General features: G+C 37.2%; 2 protein-coding genes across 2 annotated transcripts; one reads left to right on the top strand and one right to left on the bottom strand.

Annotated features, from left to right (window-relative positions):
- Positions 1–64: 64 nt before the first annotated feature.
- Positions 65–10,413, bottom strand: LOC103714234 (NADP-dependent glyceraldehyde-3-phosphate dehydrogenase). The gene is made up of 9 exons (XM_008801419.3): positions 10,077–10,413; positions 9,064–9,257; positions 8,849–8,977; positions 2,689–2,808; positions 2,457–2,593; positions 2,196–2,351; positions 1,504–1,882; positions 625–741; positions 65–523 (listed from the first exon to the last, which is right to left on the bottom strand). Exons 1-9 carry the CDS (start codon positions 10,219–10,221, stop codon positions 410–412), a joined length of 1,491 nt encoding a protein of 496 aa, XP_008799641.2. The 5' UTR covers positions 10,222–10,413; the 3' UTR covers positions 65–409.
- Positions 10,414–18,530: 8,117 nt separating this feature from the next.
- LOC103714251 (stromal cell-derived factor 2-like protein) lies at positions 18,531–27,595 on the top strand. The gene is made up of 6 exons (XM_039126269.1): positions 18,531–18,923; positions 19,023–19,163; positions 21,919–22,059; positions 26,518–26,567; positions 26,660–26,789; positions 26,987–27,595. The coding sequence occupies exons 1-6, from the start codon at positions 18,822–18,824 to the stop codon at positions 27,068–27,070; spliced, it is 648 nt and encodes a 215-aa protein (XP_038982197.1). The 5' UTR covers positions 18,531–18,821; the 3' UTR covers positions 27,071–27,595.
- The last annotated feature ends 404 nt before the right edge of the window (positions 27,596–27,999 follow it).

The following is a 27,999-nucleotide window of genomic DNA, read 5'->3' as shown; positions in this document are numbered from 1 at the left end:
ATAAGGAAGTTCTTTTTTCAACAACAACAAAAAAAAAAAACAATTGTGGTACCATGATACAATCGTCTCAAAAATACCATAGCCTCTATCAGATATCTATTCCGATATAATATTTTCTCGCATTACAAGAAATACAACAAATACAAGAAATACAACAAATACAAGTATACAACAGCTCTTATCAACTTTAGGGAACATCATCTCAAGAAATACATCAAAGCCTCCCTTCACAACCATGTAATTTTTTCTTAAATGCAAAAACTAAATGTATAGCAGACCAATATAGACTAATCAGCATCTATCTGCTATTTATTATTGATTAACATCCAAATGCAACTGGAAATAGGATAAAAAAGGCAGACAGCTTTGTCATACTTATTTTAACAACTGAAATCGTCTACTTTAGTCTTTAACCCATGGTGTAGGATGGAGATGGTAAGTTAATAACAACGCTCTTGATTTTTGTCATCATGTTGATACTGTTAGTAATTCCCTGTGATCCAATACCACTGTCCTTCAGACCCTGCAATGCACAAGCCACATCATGGTTAGCATAAGACATAGTTGGGAATGCAAGAATTTTTATATACACTCCATAACACGGTTATCAGAGAGAAATTATACCTGGAAGGGGAAATGGTCAGGCCCACGTGCCGGTGCTGAATTGATCTGAACTGTTCCTGTCTCCATGGCATCGCTGATCATTATTGCTTTGTTGATGTCCCTTGTAAAAACACATCCCTGTGCCACATTAGAATAAGTCAGTATTCACAATAATAAATGCATCAGAGAATGTTAAAAAACAGAGCCTGAAGGTGTTAGGATGGTAGTGAACGAGGTTATCAAGCATGGTGCGAAAATCAAGTGTAAGTTCTGTTATGTGCTCTTTTGCGAGTATGCAAGTCAAACACTCCTTACTAGGCTCGAGCAGGACCAAATCTTATTAGGGCAGTACTATAATTATCACAGACCCTTGGAAGGAACCATTCATTTGAATTCCTAATGCAGAAACCCAAAACAATAATATCAACTGCTAAACTAGAAACAGACATTAAGAGATAATAAATTGGTTTCCTTGATATGGTAACCCTTTTCTTATATGTTTCGACATAAGCCAGTGATCCCCAAACTTTGGTGGGTCAGTATAGGGAAGTCAAGCACTAGTTTTGTTGATGATCGAGTCTATCAAAAGAAGCATGTTGTTGCAGAATCCTTTTGTTTTCCTTACAAAGACCAGGTTGATGGTCCTTACTTTGTTTCATAAACTATAGACAGGTTAACTGAATAAAAACATATCGAGCAAAACTTTCATACTCTTGTAAGAAAACAAATCCACATCAACAAAATAAGTTGCTTTTTTTTTGTCCTCGTTTTGTTTTCTGCTTTCTAACAAAATACAAGACTTTTAAGCATTATAACATGAAACAACTGAGCTTTGCAATTTATGCAATAGGTTTAAAAAATAAAAGATAAAAAACAAACAAGGAAGAAGCAATTGCATACCTGGAGCCCAAAATTGCTAGCATTGCAGTGATGGATACCTTCTTCAACAGAGTTGATCCGGATTACTGGCAAGACTGGTCCAAAGGGTTCCTCCCAAGCAATTCTCATATCAGGCCGGACATGATCTAACAGCAGTGGCCAAATGAGGTTCCCCTCTCTCTGGAACTCCTGGCAAAATGTGGCTCGTTTTTCTTTCGCATCCATAACCAATCCTTCAATGAAATTTGCAGAGGATTCCGATACAACGGGAGTGATATCACAATCCTCCTCCGGCGGACCAACTGTGAGTCTTGCCACCTTGGCCTTCACCTTCTCTACAAGAGCATCAGCTACTGATTCCATAACTAGGACAACCTTAACAGCTGTGCATCTTTGACCACTGTAGCAAACAAAAGTAGAGCAGTTTATCTAGTTGAAATTAGTCACTGCAGAACCTCAATATTAATTCCCACGTTAATAGAAGGGTAAAGTATACAATAATTATTGGAATCTAGACTGCTTTCCATATATAGAATACTAGTTTACCATTATAAAATATTGATAGTAGATGCAGATGTTCAATTTGCAAACTTTTGTTGTCTCTCAACCTTTTTAATGGATTAAGATATATAGGCATTAGAAAGGACCCAAACAAGGAGTATTGCGAACTATCTGCAGTAAATTATTGCCGGGAGGCAGGCTCAGAATATCACCTATAAGAGAAACCTCCTTTCACTATATTCGCAGCAGCCAAATCAAGATCAGCATCTTCAAGCACAATGCATGCATCCTTCCCTCCAAGCTCCATCTGGAGAGGGATCATGCCTGACTTCTTTGAAATGGCAATTCCAGTATCACCCCCAGTAAAGCTGTGATGACAAGCAAGGAAGTATTAAAGGAAGGGGACTGAAGGACTTGATGAAAGAATGATTTCAGTAAAAAAATCCAATGCTGTAAAAGCAAAAGGCCATTACCTTATACAGTTCACCCCAGGATGCATTGTCAGAAAATCTCCTATTTCCGAGCCTTTGCCCGTGACACAACTGATCAGGCCTTTTGGGAATCCAGCCAAGTGAAAGCAGTGTACCATGTGTAGAGCAGATACAGCACCCTGGACGAAAAAGTTTTAGAATGAGAGTCAACTTTCCCAGAACAGGTGCACATCTTATGGGCTGAGATTTTGGTGCGTACACTAATATGTAATACCTGAGTGGGAGGCTTGAGCACAAGGGAATTGCCAGAAATAAGTGCAGGAGCAATTTTGGAGACCGCTAAGTTGATGGGATAGTTGAAGGGTGGAATGGCCAAAACGACTCCAAGAGGTATCTGCAGCCAAATGCAATAAAGCTTGTAAACCAGAAGTGGAAAAAATAAGGAGGAATATTTAGATATCATAGATTCGAATGGCCAAAACAACTCCAAGAGGGATCTGCGGCCAGATGCAATAAAGCTCGTTAATGGGAAGTGCAAAAAATAAAAAAAAAAGTTGCAATCTTATCTTCAATGCAAGGTTGAAGAACTCATGACTCAAACTCACCTTGCCCTCTACTAATTTATTTGACTCGGACAAGTCAGCTCAACAACTCAACCAAGTCCTGAATTTCATACACACATATATACATTATATGCAATGTGCATATATACATGTATATATAACACTCATATATAATTAACTAAAGAATATTTGAATGATCAAAACATCTACAATTAATTTGAATTTAATATAGTCTAATCTTCTAAGAATAAGAAGGAATATTAAGATATTATATATTCAATAATGATATCTATATGCAAAAGCAAATGGGAGAGTAGCATTAGCAAATGGTTACCCAACATTCCAAGTGATCAGAATTGACCATGTCCAAGTTATTTAGTTAGAAATTAACAAACTTCAAATTAACACAAAAAAGAAAGCATTGAAGTTTTTGTCTCCTTGCCGATCACTTGTGATTAAACTACTTTTTCAAACACACAAAAAATCATGGTCATCTCTAGTTGTTGTTGGCAGAGGAATAGAATCTTGTTTTTATATCACTTTCTTGACCCTTACCTTCCACAACCATGTCTCCTTGCTCTTGTTCGTTTCTAGCACTTACTTGGTGACGATTCAGCATGACTCAATCCGATTTGGTGGCAGTGTGGTTCAATTTGGCTGAGTTAAGGTCTTGTGGAAACAAAAATTAAGAATATGACTCATTCTTTTTTTTTTTACTCATTGATTCAACCAAGTCTGGAAAGACTCAACAAGGCTAAGCCCAAGTTTGTTCATATTTCAATACTAGCCAAGTTATCTTATTTAGAAAATTATTTTCCCTAGAAATTACTGTATTTTTATTTTATAAAAGAATAATTCACTAAATCTAAAGAAGATTGAAAAGAGCTTGCCTGGATCGAGACATGTGATATACGCTGTCCTAAGAACGTGATTCACCCCCTACGCGCGGGTTTGTGGCGATCTTGTCCACAAGGTACAACAATCTGGCTCAGTCCGATCCTCCTCGAACGAGTATGATCGTTGTGGAAGCTTGATCCGACCGACTCCTTTAGTTGTCCAGAAAAGCTAAAAAGATAAAAAGTAGAAGAGTCTATTTATAGACTCTATCCAAAGACCGAAAAGACGTGATGGTTCCGAAGATACGTAATGTTTTGAAAATATTGTATTTTTTCGAAAATCAACATTCTCTTTCGAAGAGTCACAACTCTTCTAAAAGAGGCGTCTCACAAAAAGGTATTTTAAAGCATTTAAAACAACTAGAATTTAGGGGATAGAAAATTTAAATCTTTTTTAATTAAAACTCCAACAGTCTTGACTTCTGACTTGGTAGCCCTAGTTTTCTAACCTTGCTTCAATGTTTTCATATTTTATCTACAGTGGTGTTGTAGCTTATTTGGGACTTGGGAGAGATCATATAGAAGATCTGAATGTCAAGTTGCTGTAATGAGAGCAGTCAATAGTGTTTATCGAAGTTACACTTGACTATCATGCACGGTAGCTTCATTTGCTCATCATATTTAATTACCAAATAAACCCTCAATGAGATATCTGCTCAGTGAGGGCTCCCTTTCCAGTCTACACTGTTTGTTCCCTTGTTTCAACATGTTTTATGGGACTGTCCCAGAATCTCAATAATTCTCTAGTAAGAATGCAAGAGCACCATCAGATGCCGACCATCATAAAACTCAACAAACAAATGTTAGATACAACAATTAAGCCAAGAAAAACTATCAGATGCAGCAACATAATGACCTCAACTTTCGTAAGAATCGCAGGACATATATGTGAAGTCAGAAGTCAGTAAAGATGTTAGAGAAATAGTAGGAAAACAACAGCAAAGCACTTTAGGAGACCAGATGGAGTGTTATGACTAGTCATGTTTCTAGAAGAATGGCTTGCTTCATCAACTAATTTTAGCTGACAAGAGTGACCCTATCTGCCATTCTATGATCTGTGCATTCTTTCCAATTTCCAGAAAGCATTCAATGTCCAGCATTCAGCACTCGTTGAGAGCACACACAGATTCATACAGTGGAAAATAGTGTAGGAGATGTCAAATATTCCTCTAGTATAGCATATGGATATTTAAACATTGAAAAGTGTTCTATTTGGTGGAATAATCAACAATCCCGAAAAAGGATACAAATTTTGTTAAGTGAAGTAGTAGAGTATAATACAAAAATGATATATTGGTTCTAACAATAAACCAGATATAACCACACATCATACCCTCCCAACCATGTTGTAGTTGGCTTTATGTCTCTTCCTATAAATTCCTGTGGCGAGTACCAGTAAAGTCTAAAGTTTAGGAATTTTACAGATCTACACTGGACTTGATCATTGTGAAACTAAGCTTTAGTTAGGTGTACAAAAGACGGTTTCGACAGTCCTATCATTGGGTTCACCAAAATTTAAACCATGCTGTCCCTGAAAACTACGACCGCATTGTATTTAATGCTGAAGTGGAAGCTTTCTGCATTTTGCAACCAACCTAACCCTTAACTTTCTAAAATCAGCTCAATTTCAACTAATGTTTTGGTTTCAGTTCCTTGCTTTTCCTTTCTTCCTGTCACATACATTCAACTCAACAGCAAAACCTCTTCCACTCTGCATAGGTCTTCACCTCACCCCATGTTTCAATGTAACAAACATTAAATGAACATATGTTAAGGTCATTTTTAAAGGTCTCCATCATTGTACAACGAAAATAAATGCCATGATTGTTATTTTCACTTTTTTAGACTAAAGTATCATATTGTATTAATATGTTTCTAAATATATAAATGCATTAATTCTAAAAATAAAATTGTTATCTGTAAGCAATGTCTATGTGGATGGAATAACTGACCAAGAAATTGGGCCCAACTTGGGCTAGGCCCAGATCCCACCTAAACCCAACATAACACCCTCTAGTTTTCCCTCTCTCATGTGAGAGCCCACTCCCCATCCTCCTCATGCTCGCACACCCTCCCTCGCTATCCTCCTCCTCCCCTTCTTCTTCTAGTCACCACCCACAACATTGTCGATGCCTCCTGTTCCACCATCCTCCAACAACCACCTCTTCATCTCTTTCTCACTCTCTTCTCTCTCTTGCTCACCTGCCTCATTTTAAAAAGTCTTCATTGTTGTACAACAAATTAAATGCTATTTTGCTTTTCAGAATTAAGGATCATTTTGTATTAATATGTTTCTTAATATACAAATGCATTAATTCAAAAGACAAAATTGTTAGTTGTAATAAATGCATGTGGGAAGTAATACCTGGCCCAGAAAATTGGGCCCAACTTGGGTTGAGCCCAACTCCCACCTAAACCCAACGCGACCCCCGTTTGCTTTTCTCTCTCGCATGAGAGACCCAACCCCATCCTCCTCATGCTCACATGCCCTCCCTCACCCTCCCGCTCCTCTTTCTCTCTTCTCTGCTCGAGTACCACCCACACCACTGTCACCACCTCTTGTCCCACCGCCATCCGCCAACCATCTTCCATCCTCCTTCTACCTCTTCACCTCTTTCTCATTCTCTTCTCTCTTCTCTCTTTCTCGCCAGCCCTAGCTTCGCCCTCCTCTTTTCTCTCCCAACCCCATCCAAATCCTTCTTCACTCTCTTATCTTCGCCCTTTTTTTGTCGCCTCTCTCAATTGGATAAAATCCCTAATTCCCCCTCTCCATCTCTATTAAGATTTCTCCTCACACGCTTTTACAGAGAGAGGTGACCATGACTCTGGGCAAGAAGAGATCAAATTTGAGGCCCCGACTTCCAAACAGAGATGTGATTGAGATAATTTCTAGCCCTAATACCATATTATTTGATAGATTAATATGGTTTTAGGATTGATTTGGGGAAAAGGTCTAGGTCTATGTCATTGGTTACCTTCAGCAAATTTCTGGCAACATGGCCTGTAACCTTGGAGTCCTCATCTTGTAGGAATTCCAAAAGGACCAATATCATAATTTTTAGAGATATATTTTGATAGTTCAGGGCCATTATTGTAGTAGAGAAAGCCTCGGTCAAAAATCGACAGGTCCATTTAGGCCACTTGATTTGCCCAAAACTAGCCATAAATAAGATCTACTATTTATTTAAAATATTTTGCACTAAATTTTATAAGTTTTGAAGTTTTATTTTGTTGATTTTAAACATTGGTGCCTTGCTTGGAATTTTGGTGGTTAATTGGATTAAGAAATAATACAAGTTTTAATGAGGCACTTGGGTCTATTAAAGAGCTCAAGATAATGTTTGACATGCAAATTATTTGCAATTGTTAGGTATTAGAGAATTTTGTTTGAGAGGAGAGTCTTTGTTGGACTTATCATGTTCGGTAAGTAACCTTCTACCTAAACTATAATGATGACTCTACATTTTATAAAGCATATCCTTGAGATAATTGTTGACTGCATATGACTTTATCTCAAAATATTCTACCTTGTTTTCTCATAGAATATATCTATATTGGATAATTTATTATTTTTCATTAATTTAATGAAAAAACCCCCTTTGAAATTATTTGCATTAATTTTCATTAAAATGCATCTATGTTAATTAATTTGTAAATATTTCAAAAATTATGTATTGTAAATTGTAAGATACTTCTTTTGTATGAAATGCATGTATTTTTAGTAAATGCTAAGAGTTTAAGGTTATGCTGGTCCATATTGTGCAAAGCTGATATGGAGAGGGTATTGGTTGGCATGAGACGCGTGCCACTATTAACACATCCATGTAGGGTACATGCTCTTTTGTTGGCATATATGGCACCCTTTATGATACCGTACTGTATTTATTAGCTATTGGTACAACCCCAAAACTTAAACCAAGCTTTATTGCTGCCAAATGTTCTTTGTCTGCATGCAAAATGGATAAAACAAGTGAAGATTGTGGCACTGAAACTCTTGGATAGTTTGAAAATCATGTATATTCATAGTTATGTATTTTTGTCAAGTTTGAAAGGGAATGAGAGTTATTGGAGATATTTGCATTAAACCCTTGAAACAACGTACCTTTGGATGTACCTAAAATATTCTTTAAAGCCATGCATGTTTGTCAATTATTTGAAACTATTTGGATACTCATGTATGATTTGAAGATTTGATAAACCATCTAAGCCATCACGGTAACCTGGAAAATACGATAAAAAGATTGGCATGGGATGCATGCCACTGCAAGTACACATCCATATCAGTACTCTTTGGTTGGCAAATAACTTTGTTATTGCCAAACATCCATCGTATGCATGTCAATTGTATCAAACAATTGAAGATTTTGGCATTGAAACTCTTGGACATCTTTGAAAATCGTGTATATTCATAATTATGTATTTTTGTCATGTTTAAAAGGGGCATATTGGAATGTTTGGATAATTTTGCATTAAACCCTCGAAACACTATATCTTTCAATGTGTTTGAAATACTTCTTTAAAACCATTCAATGTGTTTGAAATACTTCTTTAAAACCATGCATGCTTGTCAATTATTTCAAACTGTTTGGATGCTCATGTATGATTTGAAGATTTAATAAACTATTTGAGCCATCACGGTAACTTGGAGAACAAAATAAAACTGTATTTATAAAACCAGTGAATGTTGTGTGTTTGCTTTGGCCTCTCGGTCTGACTATGTTTTAGACCTATCAATAGGGTTATACATTCATTGCTCCGGTACTAGATCACTTTGGATCTGCTCCACAAGGATTAAATACGGTACCTGACCTACTCTGTATGGGTTAAATATGGTTTACTAGATCTTGTCACAGAAATAATATGGCCTAGTCTTAGAATGAAAGGTCTCACAGAATTAGCACCTTCTGAGTTGCTCTACTTAACTTGAGGGTTCTTATAAGAGAAAAGAAGTAAGGCAAGGAGGGGGAAGTTGTACCTTGGAACTCAGGCAGTACTTGCTCCGGTTGTTGCCAGGAAAACTATCAGAGAGCAGAAACTTTCCCTCCCCAAGTATCCGAACTCCCTCTTCCGCGGTGTAAGATACCAGATCCCCCGACCTCACCACCTTTTTTTTTAAAAAAAAAAGCATTTTAAGCAGGAAAAAAAAGATTGCCGTAAATATTGGATAAGAGACCCGGGAGGTGATGTTACCTCTGTGACGGCGTCCTTGGCGGGCTTGGCGATCTCCTTGACGAGGCACTCGGCGATGGGGGCCTTGTGCTCTTTGAGGATGGCTGCCGCCTTGTGAAGGAGCTCCGCCCGCTTCCACAGCGGCGTCCGGGCCCATGACTTCTGCGCCGCCTTCGCAGACTCCATCACCTTGTTCACCTCCTCCTGCGTGCATGCTACACCACGCCATGCTCTCGGGTCAGTCACAACCGCTCCCAAATCACCCCAGTCCAAGAAAGGAAATCCAAGTTTTCACGGAGAAAGAGGGTCAATGTTTCCTAACAATTGGGAACGGCTGAATTGAATGCAGCAACTGGTTACAGGCCAAAGAAATTAATAATTTGTGGAAATTGTCGAAGAAATAGAACAAATTCTGAAGAAAACGAGGAGTTCAAAGCTTGTACTGACGGGTTGTGGTCCACGTCCCAAAAAAAGAATCCGATTGTTGCGATGAAAAAACATAAAAATCCCTTGTCCTTGAAACCTCGAGAATCAAATAAAATTACTGGAAATTATAAAGAATTATAAAGAAAGCGCAAACCTTGGGCCTGGAAGCCCCAGTCCCACATCCAAAAAAAATACAAAAGGAAAAGAAAAGAGCACGAGAAACACTCCATTTTTTATTTTTTTTTGGAAAACCGATAGCAAAAGCCTGGTGAAAATCGTTTCCAGTTACCACAAAACTAGCTACAAGAAGCCGGAAAAATGCGGTTGATGTAATATCTTGAATTTTTTGAAAAAAATAGAAGGGATTTCAAAGTTCATATAACCCGAATGCCTCGGACCTTGCGGTGAGGGTCCCGTATCCGGTCCAAAAAAATCCAAGTTTTAGAGGAAACTCTCACAAAAATCCCATTTTTGGGGAAAAATGCGAATAAAACTAGTTAAAGTCGCGCATCCCAACCACTAGTGAACTCATTACAGCATACCTACAAAAACTCCGCAAATCAAGAAATAGCTTATTGCGAAAGCAAAACTAAAAATAGCTCGAGCACCTTGAACTTTGTACTGAGGCTTCCTCGTCGTCGGATTAATGACGGAAACCGACTTCCCCGAAGGCGACTTCCTCCACTCCCCATCCGTGTAGTACTTGTACACATCCCCGTCGATGATCTCCTCGAACACCCCTTTTCCAGCCATCGCCGCAAGCCTCCAAGCTCTCCTACGTCTCCTCCCCTTTCCCCTTGCTCTCAGAGCCCTCGGTGGCGCCGCGCGGAGCACGAAGAGCGAAGAAGGAGAATAAGTACGAGAACGAGCGATCAATGAGGAAGGACGGAGAGGGGTGGGGGTAATTATACCGGGACGAGATGCGGCACACACCTCCGATGATGGGCTGGGCCAAAGTTCAATTCGCATTCGGTTTCTGACTTCTGGGGAAAACGACGAAGACCAGAGGTGGGGCCAGGAGCTTGAGAATTTGCCATCCTTTTATGGTGGAATTTACGGATCCGCCACTTCTCCGCTCAAGCGTCCTCGTACCTCCTATTCGAGTCTTTCCTTTCCTCCATTTTACTGCAACCGAGTGCCGATCGAGTTACATCATCTATTTCATAAAATAATTAAATATTAGAGTCTTTTTTTTTTGCACTAATATTTTTCTAAAAATTTAAATTTATATAAATACCCTTTTAAAAATTATATTCATTTCTATACCATCATAGAATACTATGTTTGCACCAGGGGCGGCCCAATACATTTGGGGGCCTAAGGCGAATCCAATGAATGAGACCTTTTTTTTAATAATAATTTTTTTTAATAAATATAAAATATTTAAAAAAATGATATGAAAATGGATAGCTATCAAGTACACTATTTCAACAAAGATACATGAATCTAATAAAGATAGGCAAGAAATTTTTTAAATTTAATATTATTTTTGAATGGAAGTGCAGAAAAGTAATTATCCTAAAAAAAGGACCATAAAACTGATTAAATAACTGAGATAATGCTTGGCAATATTGTTTATCATGTCAAGCAAGAGCGGAATAGGAAAAGGTCATCCCATGGCACTTCATGGTCAAGGTAAAGAAAAGAATTTGTCCAGAAAGAAGCTTCTCTATAAGAGAAAGTAGGGGCATTATGGGAAATTGACTCCATCTAATTAATAAAAGTCCCATCCCTCCATCTCCCCTTCAAGTGAGTACCCAAGCAGCAACCGCAACATCACAGCACAGCAGCCATTCAACCCCCTCCCTCCTTCTCTCTCTACCACCCAAGAGGGGAGAAGAAACCGAGAGGAGAAAATTAATGTGAGGGAAGGAAAACCAAGACCAAAACCAAACAAGAGAAGGGATGAAAGATAAGAGTGGCTTCAGGCGTGTATCAAGCCAACCAAATCCCTCCTCTCTCTCTCTCTCTCTCTCCATCCAAAACAAAACTACCGTCCCCAACTTCCTAAATTTCCCCTCTGCAGGCCAAGAAACTCTCCACCTCCCTTCCATCAAGGGGGAAGACTCGATATGGGGCCTTTGCTTCCTTTTGGTCACGGTCAGACCGACCCTCCCTCTCGCTCTCTCTCTCCCTCTCTCTCTCTCCCTCTCTCTCTCTCTCTCCCTTTCCCTCTCTCTCTCCACCTCCCGGGGGCCTTCCATTGGCTCGGGGCCTTAGGCGACCGCCTCGGTCGCCTAAGGCTCGGGCCGGCCCTGGTTTGCACAAATACCCTTCTTCTAACACCATTTATAAAAACTATATATATTTTAATTAAAAATAAAATAAAATTTTGAAATTATTTTTTTGTCCTCCATCATAATTGTCTTATAACTATTTAGTATTTAGTTATTTTAATTTGAAACTATTAATTTTTTAACGACGTTAGATGGTATAGGTATATATGCAAAAATAAGTATAAAAAAGGTAGAATAGCAAAACAAATGTTTTATAAGGATACACATACAAATATTAATTTACAAAGGTATTCAAATAAAATGCAATATCCAGAAAAATATCAATGCAAAAAAACCCTAAATATTAATTTAAATTTTTTGTATTTAATAAATAAGTTATATTTGAATTGTAGATTTTTGATATATTTTATATATATCAAATCTGATTCAAGTGCCACCTCGTCCATAGTCTTATGGGCATGGTAAGTTGAGGTCTAAGATCAAGCATTTCGTATCTCATTACTATTTCATGATTTTTAGAGAACGACCCCACAGAATAGATACAGAAGACATAGTTTTGTAACGTAGAACATGCAATGGCTATGCTATCAAACCTTCTATCTTCCCTTTCTTGAAATGCATGAGTGAACTGTAAGTATGGATGAGCTACACACTAGACTTGATCAGGCTGATTACGCTGAGAAAAGACTATATATTGTTGTTTGGAAGAATAGGTGGATATAGTAATTTTGGATTCACATATGTACGGGTGCAAATGGGTTGGATCGGGTCGGATCCTGAGTGACCTCTACTAGCATAACGAGATTCATATACATGACTTTTGATGCATAACTATTCAGTGCATGAATTTCAGTGGGCCATAGATTTTTGCATATGGTTGAAGAAGAGTTATAAGATATAATTGTATATTTCCTATCTTAAGTAAGGCATGACGCTTGCCTCTACCTTAGGAACCTCTCTTGAAGTTCTTGCCTTTGAAAAAAATTTTGTGCACTAGTTGGCATATTAAAAAGGAGAGAGGTTGTTGAAACGTCCGTATCATAGTTATAATTAAATTATTTTAGTTAATGCATATGAACACATCAGAGAACTTTTGTGGCAAGTGACTTGATTTAATTAAAAAGTGATAGTATTCAGTCCAATGTTCTTTTTATTTTCAAAGTTATTATTATCATTGCAGTGCCTTAGAATTTCGATTGACCATCTTAATTTAAGTTGTATGTATTAAAAGTTACTTTCTGTCAATGAAAAATAGAAAAATGGCAATGTAGATAAAGGCATTTGTTGTGCTTGAGGGCCAAAGCAAGTAAATTGCTTTAGTTGTTATTTGTGATGATATTGCATGTAAGGCAAACAATTGCCATCCATCGACTTTGTGATTTTTTAGAAATAGTGGAGTTAAACATCTTCATGTGCTTGTAAGTGCACCGATGGCATATGGCATATGAATAATTTGACATTAGATTATTTTTATATAAAATGTGCAAATACTTGCATAAATTCATACATTATTGGGTCAAAGGCAATGTTTATCCAAACTTTTATGCCATACAATTTAATATGGAGTATGATGAACATAAAATGAAGTGAATATATGTGAATTAAAGATAACATATAGCCTCTCTTAGCTTTCAAGCTTGGATTTAAAGCTACAAATATTTTTCAAAAATATTGCAAATTTTAACAAATATTAAGAGCTGCCCTATTCTAATATTTTCTTGAAGATGATAAACTCAAGCAAAAAAGAAAGAAGTCCTCATTTTGAAGAAGATGGAAAACTATTATCTTGATTGCTGGTTGACAACTTCTTAAAAGTACAAAGGTTTATAAATATCATTCTAATTTGCAGCAAGCGTCATGCCTAGAAGGTTGGCATAATTTTAGCTTTTACACATGATATAAAATACTTGCTAGCTTATGCAATGTTGTGTCACTTATGCTAGCACGTATTGCATATATTGGATAATATTGGTCGAGTAAATGACTTATTCAAGGAAAAAAAAGACTGGTATAATTATAAACAATACAGTTAGATTTATAATTAAATCAATATAATTGTAGCAATTCTTTTTTTTATGAGTAAATAATTCTAGCAGTTGTCGTGCGCAGTCATTAACTAGTTATAAGATGCATTGCTGAACTAATTAAATGGCATTTTATAAACGAGAGCGAGACATCTCATGCAATGGAATAAAGAAGGAACGATTCATGCGGTTCATTGAGATCACCGGTCATTTTATGAGAGAGCATCCAATGGAACTCTAAATTTATATAGCTAGAACCAAACAAGATGAGCTTACCAAAAATCAGCCGTAGCATAGGTTGCCTTGAAGGGAATCCTTTATTTCTCAATTTAGAGAGATAGATAATGGCATATTGTTCTTGGAGGCAAGAGAACATACATAACAAATCGGGCGAAGTATACCCAAGCTTGGATCGGGCAAAGTCTTAAAGAGTCATTGCTTTGTTTTTTATTGTCTGATTTTTTGGACTGTACTCATGTTCGATGTTTGTGAGTTATGAATGTACCCAAAAAAAAAAAAAAAAAAATTCAGGCTAGAGAATTCGCTGGCGTTGAAGTAATTTTAGCCGAGCGCTTGGCCAATTCCAGTAGAACCCCCGAAAGAGAAATTTCTTTTATTTTCTATGGGAACTAGAGCCAGGCTGTTGGATCCACGAAGGGAGGACACAAACTGACAAAAGAACTACAAAACCGGTGTCCGCTTAGCGAAACGCGACTCCAACAACCTAATTAAAAGTACGGGCACAGCGTTTAAGGAGGGCTTCCCAAAGAAAATCTTTCCTAAAGCACATGAAGCAATTTAAGTTTCCAAAACTTGTTCTACGGTTTACAGACACCTCCACCAGTTTAAAGGTTAAAAAGAAAAAAAAATCCAAAAGCACTACTACTCGGCCCATTTGGAGGCATTTTTGGAGGTCCAAAAAATACTTTCTAGCCTCCAAAAGTACATTTAGATGAAATAAAGGTGTTTGGTAAAAATTTCGAAAAGATATTTCAGCTTTTTGAAAGAAGCTCTATTTTGGAGCTTTCTGAAAAAGTACTTTTAGGTCCGATCGGAAAGCTGATTTTTTACCAAAATACCTGTGATAAAATATAACAATTATACAAAATATCCCTTTAATAATTGTTTAACCAGTTTTATCACCTAGCTAGAAAATTTATTATATTATAAAAAATTAATTTACGCTAATAATTATAATAGTTTAGACCTTTATTGTTGTATAATACTATAAATATACTATTATATTACATTATATCATATATTGATATGTTGTATTAAATAATTTAATATTATATTAAATTATTATATAATAATTTAATATATTACTATATTATAATAATATTATATTATGTTACAGTAATATTATACAATATCCTATATTTATGTATTAATATATATTATATTTTATTATGCTCTGTTGTATAATACTATGGAATGTCTTTTGTGGTTATTTTGTTATACCAAAAGTATTTTCTTAGTTTGTTTACCAAACACATATTAAAATGACACATTATTTTAAAAAACTTTATTTTTAAAAAATCTGCTCCAAATGAGGCATAAGAATTAGAACATACGAGTACTAAGGTGCAAAAGATGTCACCATGGAGATGCATAGCAGAGGGCAGCCGGCTGCCGCTAAGTTTTCATCATGGGTCACTGAATTATATAGAATAAAGCAAAAGCATCCAATAATTTTGGCCGTGCTTTTCATGAACAGTGATGAAAGTTTCTAAAACACGGACGTTGCTGGGCAGAGTGCACGGAAATTAGCAACAATTTTATCATAAAATATTATTTGCATTCATACAATATTATTTTATTTTTGACTGGTATTGTGAATCTAATGCTATAAGATTATCAGTCAATTTTAGGATTATGATATGTCAAACAGCAGTTATCATGTTTTTTTTTTTATTATTTGGATGTTTCTTTTAGCTCTGTTGCCCAAATGTTTCTACGGAAAAGCTTTGGTGCTTAAACTCCAAGGCTGAGTAGGATTCAGAAGACAGAAATGTTCGTCAAAAAAGGGGGAAGGGATGATATCTTAACCTGGTAGCACATCGTGTTTTTGGGAAAGGTAGTAGCGAGTGATTCATTTGGAAGGCAACCACTATCTGATGTAAAGATCAGGATAGATGAGAGGATGGAACCTGGGTTCGATAGAGGGATTTTTTTTTGATTAAAAAAAAGGATTCGGTGTATCTTTTACTTTACCATAAGGCATGTTTTGCTCATTTTCGAATAAAGAATCTTTCACCTCTTTTCCTTAGATGGATGGTCGGGATCCCCTCGAGAGCTTTCCTATCAATGCCTCTCTCTCCTCCTTCCCTTGCCCTTCTTTTCCAAATGAGACCTTCGCCTCTGTCTATGCTCGTATCAACTGGTAGAAGACTTGGGGTGTCAAGAGGAGACTTTTGCACCAGCTCAGCTGTTAATCGGTTCGATAGAAACCCACCATATTAGTCTCAATCACAAAAATTTGGTAGGAGATTTGAAATTCAAAACTCCTCTCTCCTCAGCTTCCTCTCTTTCTCTCCACCTACCTGCTCTGCCCTCGACTAAGATTGTTGTTTGAGGAGAAAAATAGAATTGCAACGTACGTTTTGTTTTACCGTTAGGTATATTTTGCGTATTTTTAGATAAAGAATCTTTGACCTCTTTTTCTTGGATGACCGAGATCCTCTTGAGGGCTTTCCTATCAATGCCTCCCTCTCCTCCTTCCCTCGCCCTTCCTTTCTAGATGAGACCTTCGTCTTTGTCTATACTTGCACTGACTGACAAAAGACTTGGAAGGTCTATGTTTTCAAGACTGACCTCCCTAGCCTTAGAAGGAAGTGATGGTTGAAGTGGAAGAGGGCAATATCATCCAAACTGACGACAAGCAGAGCTAAGAGTAGGAGGAGAAGATCGACATCTGGCACCACATGGAGAGGAGTAGGGTGAGGTGGTTCTAGCTACTGGAAATCTGAAGATGGATAAGATAAAGGAGGGCATAAAGAATGAATGATCATTGTGACCATGCCTTAAGAGAAGGTCAAGAAGCCCGAGGGGGAGAGGGGGGGAGAGAGAGAGAGGGAGAGGAAGTTTAATATAGCAAAGAAGAGAGAAGGGGGTTTTGAAATCCAAATCTACCACCAAAATTTTGTGATTGAAATTTTTTTATTTGGGGAAAATAATGATTGAGGTCGTGGGCTACTATTGACTTGGTCTATAGCCGAGCCGGTAGTCCGGGTCTACCGAATAATCTCTCATCAAACACAGCGAGTCGTTGGCAGGCTAGCTCATGTTCGCCTTGAAATCCATCTTGTGCTCATCTTGCTCATCTAGCAAACGAGCCAAGCTCAGGCTACCTTGCTTGTTTACGCAGATTTGTGTTAGTTTTTTTTTCCATCCAAAAGAATGTTTGAACTCCAAACCATCTAATTAGGGCGAGAAGTGCCAAGATTCTGTTAGTTTGAAATGCATAGAGGGGACGAAAATATCTCCACTAGCTCTGACCTAAACGGGCACCAACGAGCACCGAAGACAACAGAAAAAAAAAAAAAAAAAAGCCTCACCAACCAGCATGACGGGTGGCATTGTATTGGTCACTAAGAGTCAAGGACCGCACGATACTATCGAGCCAAGAGCAGGGAAGGAGGAGAAGAAGGCCACAGTGAAAAATGGGATTGCGCCAATAAGCCTAGTTGCAATGAACAAGGGGAAGGAGAATTTACCATCTAGGGGCATTTGCATAATGAAAATAGTGGCTGGGGCGTTTAACCAGCTAGTCAAAAGTTACTCCTCCTCCCAACTAGAATGGCTATGAATTATGGTTCCTTTCCAAAGTGAAGACATTCTGTATGAACAGCCCATGAAGTTCTAATCTAGTCTCTTCATCTGATATGATTGGTCGTATTAGTCTATGGTAGATCTTCATTCTATTATAGCCTTGAGGACCATTTGTTTAGCAGGGCTTTATTAAGTGCTTGTAAATTGCTGTCTCCTAGGCTACCATTAGCTTTTGGCATATCTGTAGTTTTCCAGTTGGCCGGCTAGAAAATCCACTAGTGCTAGCTTTTCCTTTCCAATGGAAGGAGCAACGGATATGAACTTTTTTTTGGGAGTCCAAATAGTGACTTCTAAAATAGATCAGTAATACGCAGATAATGTAGAGTTTTGCCTCCAACTAGCATGTTTGCTATCAAACTTTTCCATGAGCAGCTTTCAATCTAGCTTAGGAACGGCATAGGGTACTCATAAAATTTATGTTATCCATATCTGAATCTATTTAAATTTTCACCATCTAAAAATTTTAAATATATTCCATCAGAAAATAGTAAATTCGTTAAGTATCTGAACTTGTCGGTTAATATTTATTTAGATCAGATTATTCAAATTAAATAGAATATTTGGCTCGAACTTAAAAAAAATAAAAAATAAAAAAATAATATCAACTAAAGATATGTATAAATAATTTTATAAATAATATAAATATAAATAAATTTTATAGCTTAGTGGTAAATATAAATGTTATATGCTCCTAAGGCTCTGAAATTAAATTTTTTTAATTATATATATGCGGGTTTGGAACTCCCAAACTAGTTTCGTTAGGACTTCAGCTGGAAATCGTCGGGGCCGAACGCATTTCAGGCCGTTCAACGTCTCCAGACAAAGTTGAGGAGTTCCCAGTCAGTGTGCCAATGAGGTTCGTCCATGTCAGCCCAAGTCCATGTGGCGCTCTCTAATTCCCCAGAAACGATTCCCTGACGTGGCCGCGCGTGACAAACCGTCAAAGAAACCCCAGGACCGACTAAAGACCAGAGCTCCAGCGCAGCGATGGTGGCAAAAGATCAAGAAGCGAAGCAAATCAAAGAAACAAAGCCGACGCGGAAGAGTAAAGAAGGCGACCCGATTGATTTCGTTCCGGCCCTTCGCTCTGGAGAGCCGGGCGGAGCGCGCCGTGGCTCCACCTGGGCCACGGAGTCTCTCGCGAAGGAAGAATCCCGTAACCTGCTCTCCTCCGCCCTCCCAAGCTTCTCATAGACGCCCTCGCCCTCCCCCGGACTTCCCCTTCTGGCAGCAGTCTTGGTTTTTGGTCCTCCTCGTCGTGATGGCCCTCTCCCTCCTCGCCCTCTCCGCCTTCCTCCTCCTCGGCATCGACCTCGAGGAGGGCTCCGTCTTCCCCGCCGCCGCCGCCCCAGAGGGCGTCGAGGTCCGCTTTCCACGACCATAGATCCCTGGATTCTAGATCACTTATTCGGTTTTTAGATTCTGTTCCCGATTTCTTGACTCGTTTTTTTTTGCCGGGCAGATTACATATGGGAGTGTTATTAAATTGATGCACGAGAGGACGAAGTTTCGGTTGCATTCGCACGAGGTGCCCTACGGGTCGGGGAGCGGGCAGCAGTCAGTCACTGGCTCTCCCAATGTTGATGATTCGAACAGCTATTGGGTGAGTATTGTGTTGAATTTGATCCTTGATGCTTTCCCTTTGATCTTAATTTCTTTATTTAGCATCAGCTTGAGTGCCTTGTAGTTGTAGATTTTAGTCTGTGATTTTGTTGTGAGTTGTAATATTACCTTTGAATTCTGATGAGTATATGATTTTTCCCATGGTAGAACTCGGAAGAAGGGTGACATCTGGGAAGCTTACTATTGTGGAATTAATTTTTCTTATGGAGTATGTATATCCACTCTTAGGGGATCTACACTTCAATCTAGGAGCCGTTACTATATTCTCTTGTGTAGGGTGTAACACATGATGCTGTAGGTGGTTTTAGCCTACATGCATGTGTACATCAAGGATGCCTTAGTATGTACAGAATTTACCATTTTCGGTTGTCTAAACTACAATCGGTTAACTTGGATAGTTCATGGTTGGAAGGTGAACAGAGGTTGCAAGTCTTGATTGTTGACTCCAAAACTTTGCAGGAAGTTAGAGTACTTTTCCTTCTGTCCATAGGAGTGTGGAGAAATGTTAAAGGTTATATTTCAGCTCTGGTTTTAGCATATGATGTTTGTGGTTATTAATAGGAACTGATCAATATGGGAGAGAGGACATTTGTTTGCTACAAACTTTGGGAATGCTAATTATGTTCTAGCTCTTGTTCTAACCAATTGTTATAGTGTTATTAAGATGTTCTGTAGAAATTGTCAGGGAAACAAAGATCTTCTCAGTTTGGAACCTCATACTACCATATTCAAATGATGGAAAGATATAGAGCACTACCTGCTTCATGCAACTATCTTTTAATTCTTTGGTATAGATAGAATGATACAACCTTGTCTTCAGCAACATAGTGCTTCCTGCAACGATCTATAATTCTTTGATTATTGATAGAATGATACGACTTTATTTTCAACAGCATTCTGCTTACTGCAACAATCTTTAATTCTTTAGTTACTGATATAATCATACAACTTTGTCTTAAACAACATACCTAGGGTTAGAAATCTGATTTATTTTGGGCGAGAGGAGATTTTTATGCTAGAAAAATGAATTTTATGGATATGATAATTGTTTTCTAGCTCTTGTTCTAAGAATCTAACCATTGCTCAAGTGTTTTTGAGCAGAAGATTTTCTGTAAAGTTTGAAAAACGTATGGGAAAAATGATCCTCTATTGAACGTTTTACAAACTTATTTAAATGACGGAAAGACATAGAGCACTATGTGCTTCCTGCACCTATCTTTAATCTGGTTAGTGTTATTATTATTATTATTATTATTATTATTTTGGTAAAGAGGAAGAAGAAGCCTCAAAGATTTTATTAAGAAAAGCATCAACATAAAAAGAAAATTATGCTTATTGGAATCTGCTACAATGATTGCCTTAGAGAGCTGCTGAGCAACTTCCACACCTGAGCCAAAATTATAACCACCATCAACTCCCCTTCCCACTGTCCAATCTGCAGGTCCATTATCTTCCCTAATGTGTGGTTGACTCTAAAACACTGTAAAGTGGCAGCAGTATCCCAAATATTCTGCAGAGGTGGGTTCTGATGTTGATCGCCAGAGGTTTGGTTCCTAATCTGTTGATTAACTGTCACAGAACTTTTTCTAACTAAATCATGTTAGCCTTCAGTCGATATGCTGCTATCATTAGTCCTTCCCAAGCAGCCTTCATTATGCAGCTGGCACTGAGCATCTGATAATGTGACAACTACCAGCAGACAACATTTATCTAGGCATTTATTTATGCTAGAGCTTGTACAAGTGAAAGGGTCCCTTATAAAGCCATCATAGCTGACCTTAACCATTCCATGGGTGTAGCCAGTTGACTAAAATGGTGAAAGAATTGGAGGAGTTTGAGGAGCCATTTGTACTGCAGTGACTGGCAGTGGTGATGTTGGTCGTTTCCCTGTTGGCTTGTGATACTCAATTAGCCAGCTGAATGACTGTAATGGCAACAACATTGCCTACTGTTTCTTGCATTGACAATCATTCATTTGGCATTTTGAGGATCCACCCTGCATAACAGAGCACTCCTTGTAGTCTCTCTGGTAATATTCTGGGATGACAGCAGATCTTTCAACTCTGCTATTGAACTGAATTTCATGGGAATATAGGGACTTCAGATATGATGTTCCAGGTGCATCTAGCCAATTGATATTCAACCATGATGTGATTCACATTCTCCTCTGATTTGTTTTATAGATCACATTAAGGTAGAAAAGAACACTGGTATGAAATGCAGGAAAAGAATCATATAACAATTGTTTGCAACTTCTGCATCAAAGAAAAAAAAACTACAACCACATATGTTTCCGAGTTATTCTCGGCTAATTGTTTACATTGGATTGGTGATCTTATTTAAATAGGATGCATGATTCTTTTATTTTTGGTTCAACTGCTAACGATAATGTATTGGCTTTAAACTCAGGCTAATGTCAATAAAAATGACCCATATTGAAACATCTTTTCACAGTTTTACTTTCTGAATATCTAGCAAGCTTATTGTAGCAACATTTGAAGTAAAGGTTGGAACTTGGAACCATTTTTACAGCTTGTTTATCTCTTAATTTCTCATATGCTAAAGTTTTTATATTCAGAGAATCGATGTCTGTCAGACAAATTCTCATTTTCTAATTTTTTTAATGTCTATCTCGGCTGGCCTTTAGTCACTGTCTGGGTTGTGATATCTGTTCAACTTAGTTTGTTCTATGAATATCTTTCTTTCTTCCCCTAAAAAATGATTAAACTTTGCAGATTGTAAGGCCTGTTCCAGATTCATCTGCCAAACAAGGTGATGTCATTCAAAGCAGAACTATTATTAGGTTACAACATATGAGGACTCGAAGATGGCTACATAGTCACTTGCATGCTTCCCCAATATCTGGTAACCTGGAGGTTAGTAAGGATTTGAATTTTACTTGATATTCTAACAGTACTGAGTAATGTGCATCTATTATGATCGATATGTCTATTTCATTTTATCAATTCAATTGGTGAAGAATGTGATTATTTTGTTCCTATCGAAGAGCAGAAGGTTAGCCTTTGTCCTTTTCGGTTATGTTATGGTAAAGCAGTAACCATACTTTAAATGGTATTTGTACAATCAAAAACTATGACATCAGAGATTATATATACATGGAAAAGCAATACTTTATAATACTAAGAAATTGAGCTTTTGAATGTATAGTATACTCCTATTAACTAATGATTGTGATGAAAGGACATTATTGGTTGGAAAAGATTAGTTAATATTTGTTTTTTAAATAATATTAGCATATTTCAAGTTCCTGAAGTTGATTTGTAACAATTTTTATATAAAAGGTAAGCATGTTAGTCTAAATCCTGTACATGGTGCAAAATTCTGTATATAGCAATAAAATATTAAATATCATTTGCATAATTTTAGAGTCCCCATAAGCTAGTTTATTCAGCAAATACCATACAAAGCTACAGGAAAAAACTCTTCATATCATGCAAGAAATTTGTCTTTTGTTTTCCTGGTAGGAGGAGTTTTCCTTGTTCATTTCATACTTTGTGTGGAGGTTTCAGTTTCTTTAGGATATATGTTTTCACTATCTCTATCTTACTCTAAATAGTTTCTTATGTAACTTTCATTTTCAGCTTTCTCTGTAGCATCTCATTAGTAGAGGATGAAATATCATGGGTAATTGTCATCCCTATTCTTTACGCAACTTAATTGTAACTTTGTATTGAAAGATTTTTTTCCCAAATCAATGCTGCTTGCTCTGAAAAGGCTTGCTTAGTTTCTGTATTGCACTGCAAATTGGATGATTGAACCTTATTTTGTTCTATTTTACTTAAAATTGTCTTTCACTTAGAAAACATTTGATACCAGTTTAGATTGCGGTTGATTTTATCATCTGGTTTTTCTATCTCATTTTAATCTTCTATGTATAGGAACCATAAGTAATATAGGCAGCATCATGGCCATGTTTTTACAATATTCATAATAGTATTCTTATTATATTTGCATGCACATTGAAAATGCATTGACTTTATGTATAATCCAACTTCAAATAGCTAATACTAAGAATTTTAGATAAAAAGCTGGTTACTAGATATTAGGTGACAAAGACTAGTTGTTATTAATCTTGGGACCAACTTGATTCCTCAAAAAAAATATTAGATATTTCCAAATTTTTTGTATATAAGTTATGTGTTTTTCTTTTTGAGAAATTGCACCTATGCTTTTATTACATATAAATAGTCTTCTTATTGAGATTTACAAATTGAGCTAGAAAATCTCATATATATTTGCGGAAAACACCTTTTGCAAATATTCTATTGCATTTTTTAATCTTGGCTGGTGACTAAGTTAACTAGGGTGAGAAAATGACCAAATTGCTGATGGTTGGTTTTCCCATCATTGGATAATACACCTTTGTCATGAAATTGTTTAAGATTTTTTTGGTGTATTATATTCTTAAACCAGATAAGATTATGTTTTGCTATGAATAATGGAAATCTCAATTTAAGGAGAGTTCCCCCTTGGTTCCTCCTCCTTAGATTCCAGCAATGTTAGGATCTGTTTTTAATAGAAGTTTACCTGGTTTAAACTTTAAACCTTTAAGAGAGAAATCTAATAGGGTTGTTACAGGAATTAAAGTGGTGACATGTACCACTTTTATATAGAATTAAGATGGGCATATCCTCTATGCCATGATCAACTATTCTCTGGATGATTTTTATCTATTTTATGCCAAAGAATAATTTGACTCTAGGAAAGTGATATATCTTAAATTGTGAAATTTTTTTGAGCTGCATGCTAAAATGTTAATGGGATGCATTGTTAAATAATGACTCCTCAAACATTATTTTCTGGTTCAATGAAATCCTTGATGACCAACCAAGAGATTAAGTTTGCCTCGTTCTCTGTGGCTACGAAGTAATCACAAGCCCAGGTTAGTTTTAGAAAATGAGAAGATGGATTCTTAAATTTGAAACTTGGAAGACCTCTTGCCTTGCCAAGATTCTTATTATATAGCAGGATGCTACCTACAAGTTGCCCAAGTTTTCCTCTCGGCACCTCAGGATATATTTGTTGTAAACAAGGAGCTGTAGGGGAAAAAATTATCAATTTGTTGGAGGCATTTCATGCCTAGCAAATTCAAGCAATCCTTCCTCTTTTTATGTCCTTGGAACTCCGGTGGTTATTGTGGTTCGGTTGAAAATTTTAAAAGTTATCCTGTGAAATGATTTTCGACAAGAAACAAAAATTCTGCTTTACCAATCAGAGAAATTCATGCAAGACTATATGGATGACATAATGTGCCTTGGGATCAAAAGCATAAAAGTTGAATATGATTTTTTGCGGCAAAACATTACAGTGAAACACGAAACGGTTTCAGATGTAGAAATGAATGCTATTATACTTGTTCAGAGCCTTGGAGAGGTATATGTATGGTGAAAAACTAAATTAATGAATGGACGGGTCATTGAAGGAGAATATTTTGCTTCAAACGATGAACTTGGAATCTGAGACTTAAACAAACTATAGTATCCTTTTAGGGTGGCTTCCATTTTGGACTCACTATATTGGACACCTATGGCATAGATCGACCAACTTAAAATAGGTCTGCTCTGTGCTGCTTCAATCTTCAAGAAGCCTTTGATGAGCAGTAGTCATTGTCGTTAACTGGTTCGCTACTACCGTTGCTGCTAGTCTGTGTGCGGCTTTAAATTGTGAACAACATAAAACAAGCCATCCTACTCTTGTAGGCTTGGTCCATCCCTTGTATTTATTTAACAAAGTTTCTCTTGGCCATGTCTGATACCAAGGGTTTAGGCTATGTCTTTCATTTCTCGTCTCTATAACTTTTTTCTTCTAGTATATGTCTGGAATGATAAAATAACCTTTATAACCTTTTCAAGGATACATCTAACAGCAAGAACTGAAATTAGATATCATTTCTGCATAATGTGCAAAATAAGTGGATAAAGTCTGTACTATCTCGAGTTTTTTTTCTCTTCTTTTTTTTTTCCGTTGACATGATGTTAAATTTAGTTTTTCTTATCAATCTTCATAACTTGTTTCATGTTCGAATTTTCAAGTGTGCGGTATGTGGTGTATTAACTTAAACAATTATCACATGTCTCCTCTACAAAGCATATAGTTGCCCGTAAGCTTTAAGTTCAAGCAAAACCCATCTTATGAAGCTTTGTAACATATGCCACCCCTCCCATTTCGATTAGCTTAGGATATGAACAGCAAGTTATCGGGTTTAGTCAACCTAAAACAGAGAGCATACTACCTTATTCTTCCATGTTCTTTTTCCTCCATCGCTAGTCAGGCCAGAAAATACCAGGTGCAAATTCGGGCAACCTTGTTTATAGTTTAATATGGCATGCCTATAATGTTAGTTGGGTGGCGTGGGCCCTTGGTGGCTCAGACTAATGTGCATACTTTTCTATGACACTAATGTACAGCTAATCACATATCAATTATACTTTCTATTTGGTCCTCTTACCTTCTATGTAGAACATGGAGAATTGATGCTCGCATGGACTCCACTGTATAGGAAATAGTTGGATATTTGATGGCAGTCCTTCAGAATCTGACCTGTCTGCTGTTTACCTGTTGTTCTGATTTTGATTATTGTTCCTGTTTATGATAACTATTATTTGGGGAGGAGGGCCGTGAGGATTTTTGCTGAAGAGGATGGGGCCAGTGGCAGGTGGAAACTCTTGAAGCCTCCAGCAAAATGCAATTCCTCATGTTGTGGAAGCTGAAGTTTCTTCATTGGCATATTGATGCAGCTAGTGCACGTGGGTGTGTGGTATAGAGGTCGACACCTTACTAGGGGCAGGGATTGGTATATTGGTGCTGCTAGTGTGCACCGATGTATGGTACAGAAATTGACAGCTTCCTAGGGGCAGGGCCTTTTTCAGAGAGTGCAAATAGGCATAAAAAATCCAAGAAAAAGACCATGTCTTTTGTTTTTATTGCACCCAAAACACCTATCTATGTTGAAACCTGAGCAGTCTTCAGGAGTTCAAATGAGTAAATGTTCTAAAGGTTTTCGCAGAGCATCCGGTGACTGATGTCAGGCAACTGATTTTAAACTGCCAGAACATTTCTAAAGGTTTAGCAGACAATTTCATCAAAGAAGGGGAGTGTCAACATATAAATAGAATCCAGTATTATTTGATCTGTTTTGTAGTGGTACCATTTCTGGGCACAACAATTGATGTGCATATCCACAGAAACATGTACATTGCATTAGACAAGTGTTATCCGTCTTCTGACCTAATTTGCATTTTCATTTTATAGCATCTTGTGTAAAATTATTCTGGATTTTTAATATCTAATGACTTGTTTGCCATCATCTGTAGGTGAGCTGTTTTGGAGGAGAGAACGAGTCGGATACTGGTGATTTTTGGTGGTGAGACAGACACATCAATGCAGAAAAATTCCAGCATCTGACTCTTAACTATATTTAAATGCTGATCCATCTCTTACGGCATGTTTCTTCAGGCTTGAAGTTGAGGGTAGTGGGAAAACATGGAGGCAAGACCAGAGAGTAAGACTTCGACATGTTGATACTGGAGGTTACCTGCACAGCCATGACAAGAAGTACACGCGGATAGCTGGAGGGCAGCAGGAGGTAACAGGAGAATTTTGGTGTCGTAATATCTATTCTGTCCTAAAAGTGTGGTGGTGCAGGAACTCCCCAACTTAAAATCTGCATTTATTTTTAACCCAAAAGAAAAAAAAGAAGATTATTTCGAGGACTGTCATGTGAGCAACCTTTTTGTATTTTAGGCTTCCCTTCTGCTTAACATCAGTTTGGTACTGTTGCAGGTCTGTGGTGTTCGAGATAAGCGTCCTGATAATGTCTGGCTAGCAGCAGAGGGTGTATACCTTCCAGTTAGCGGAAGCAAGTAGCGGATTGATTTTATTAGAGTTGAAGTTGGATTAAGAAAAATGTTCAGTTCATTGAGAGCCGATGCTGATTAAGGAAGCTTCGAAATTTTTAAGTCTAAGAAAGTCTAGATACATGGACCACGTCTGTTTAAAGTCTACGTACCATAGAGTTCTTTCTTTTTCGTAGCAGTCTCAGAAATGGTAGTGGAAATTCTCGCGAGGGGTCCAACTTCGTCAATTTGTCAAAGTAGACATCAGATCTCAGCTTTTATAGACATGGTACACTTTACAGACAAGCTTTTCTTGTCTTGTTTCTATTGTCTAGGTCGTTCCTGACATGGTCAGCTCTTGGATGAAAAATTCTCGGTCATCCATGAACTTCCTGTCATCAAAATGTTTCTTCGACTTTTCACCGAATGATGTAATTAGCCATCGGTGTTGAGGTTAGCTGCTAGAGTTGTTCTCTGTTGTTTTTGTTTTTGTGCAAATAATTATATAAACTAGCATTAAATATATGCTATGCATTTGAAAAACTCATTTAAGTTAGCTTTTGTTGACAGTTTTTTTCTTTGTAACTCTGATAACTCTACAATTTATTTGTCTTAAAACTCTCCCATAATTATAAATTTAGATTATTTTTTTGTTTTTTAAACTCTTTAAATATTCATTTAATTTTTAGCCTTGATGTGAAATCAATGTGGGATGCTCGATAGTTCTCATTAAAAAGTATAGCAGGAGATATCAGTAGCACTAATTTTACACATCAATTCTTCTGAAATTTCTCTTCTTGTGTTTTTCCCGTACTTTGCCAATATCACTTTGAAATCTGCTATTTTCCATCTTTAGCCTAAATACCTACCCTTGTAAATCATTTCTTTTCAAGCTATCATGCCATTCTCTGTCCATTCTGCCAAATGTGAAGATTTGAAAAGTGACTATAGGTACAAAAT

Source organism: Phoenix dactylifera, chromosome 1 (assembly GCF_009389715.1).
Source record: "Phoenix dactylifera cultivar Barhee BC4 chromosome 1, palm_55x_up_171113_PBpolish2nd_filt_p, whole genome shotgun sequence".
NCBI classification, from domain to species: Eukaryota; Viridiplantae; Streptophyta; class Magnoliopsida; order Arecales; family Arecaceae; genus Phoenix; species Phoenix dactylifera.
Note: the sequence above shows the minus strand (reverse complement) of the source record. Positions and strands in the feature narration are given on the sequence as shown.

Coding starts and splice junctions, on each gene's coding strand:
- LOC103714234 (XM_008801419.3), bottom strand. CDS start 10,221: ATGGCTGGAAAAGGGGTGTTCGAGGAGATCATCGACGGGGATGTGTAC. Junction 2,352..2,456: donor CCTGGGGTGAACTGTATAAG/GTAATGGCCTTT, acceptor TTGTCATCACAG/CTTTACTGGGGGTGATACTG. Junction 1,883..2,195: donor AAAGGAGGTTTCTCTTATAG/GTGATATTCTGA, acceptor TGTTTGCTACAG/TGGTCAAAGATGCACAGCTG.
- LOC103714251 (XM_039126269.1), top strand. CDS start 18,822: ATGGCCCTCTCCCTCCTCGCCCTCTCCGCCTTCCTCCTCCTCGGCATC. Junction 18,924..19,022: donor CCGCCCCAGAGGGCGTCGAG/GTCCGCTTTCCA, acceptor TTTGCCGGGCAG/ATTACATATGGGAGTGTTAT. Junction 26,568..26,659: donor GATACTGGTGATTTTTGGTG/GTGAGACAGACA, acceptor ATGTTTCTTCAG/GCTTGAAGTTGAGGGTAGTG.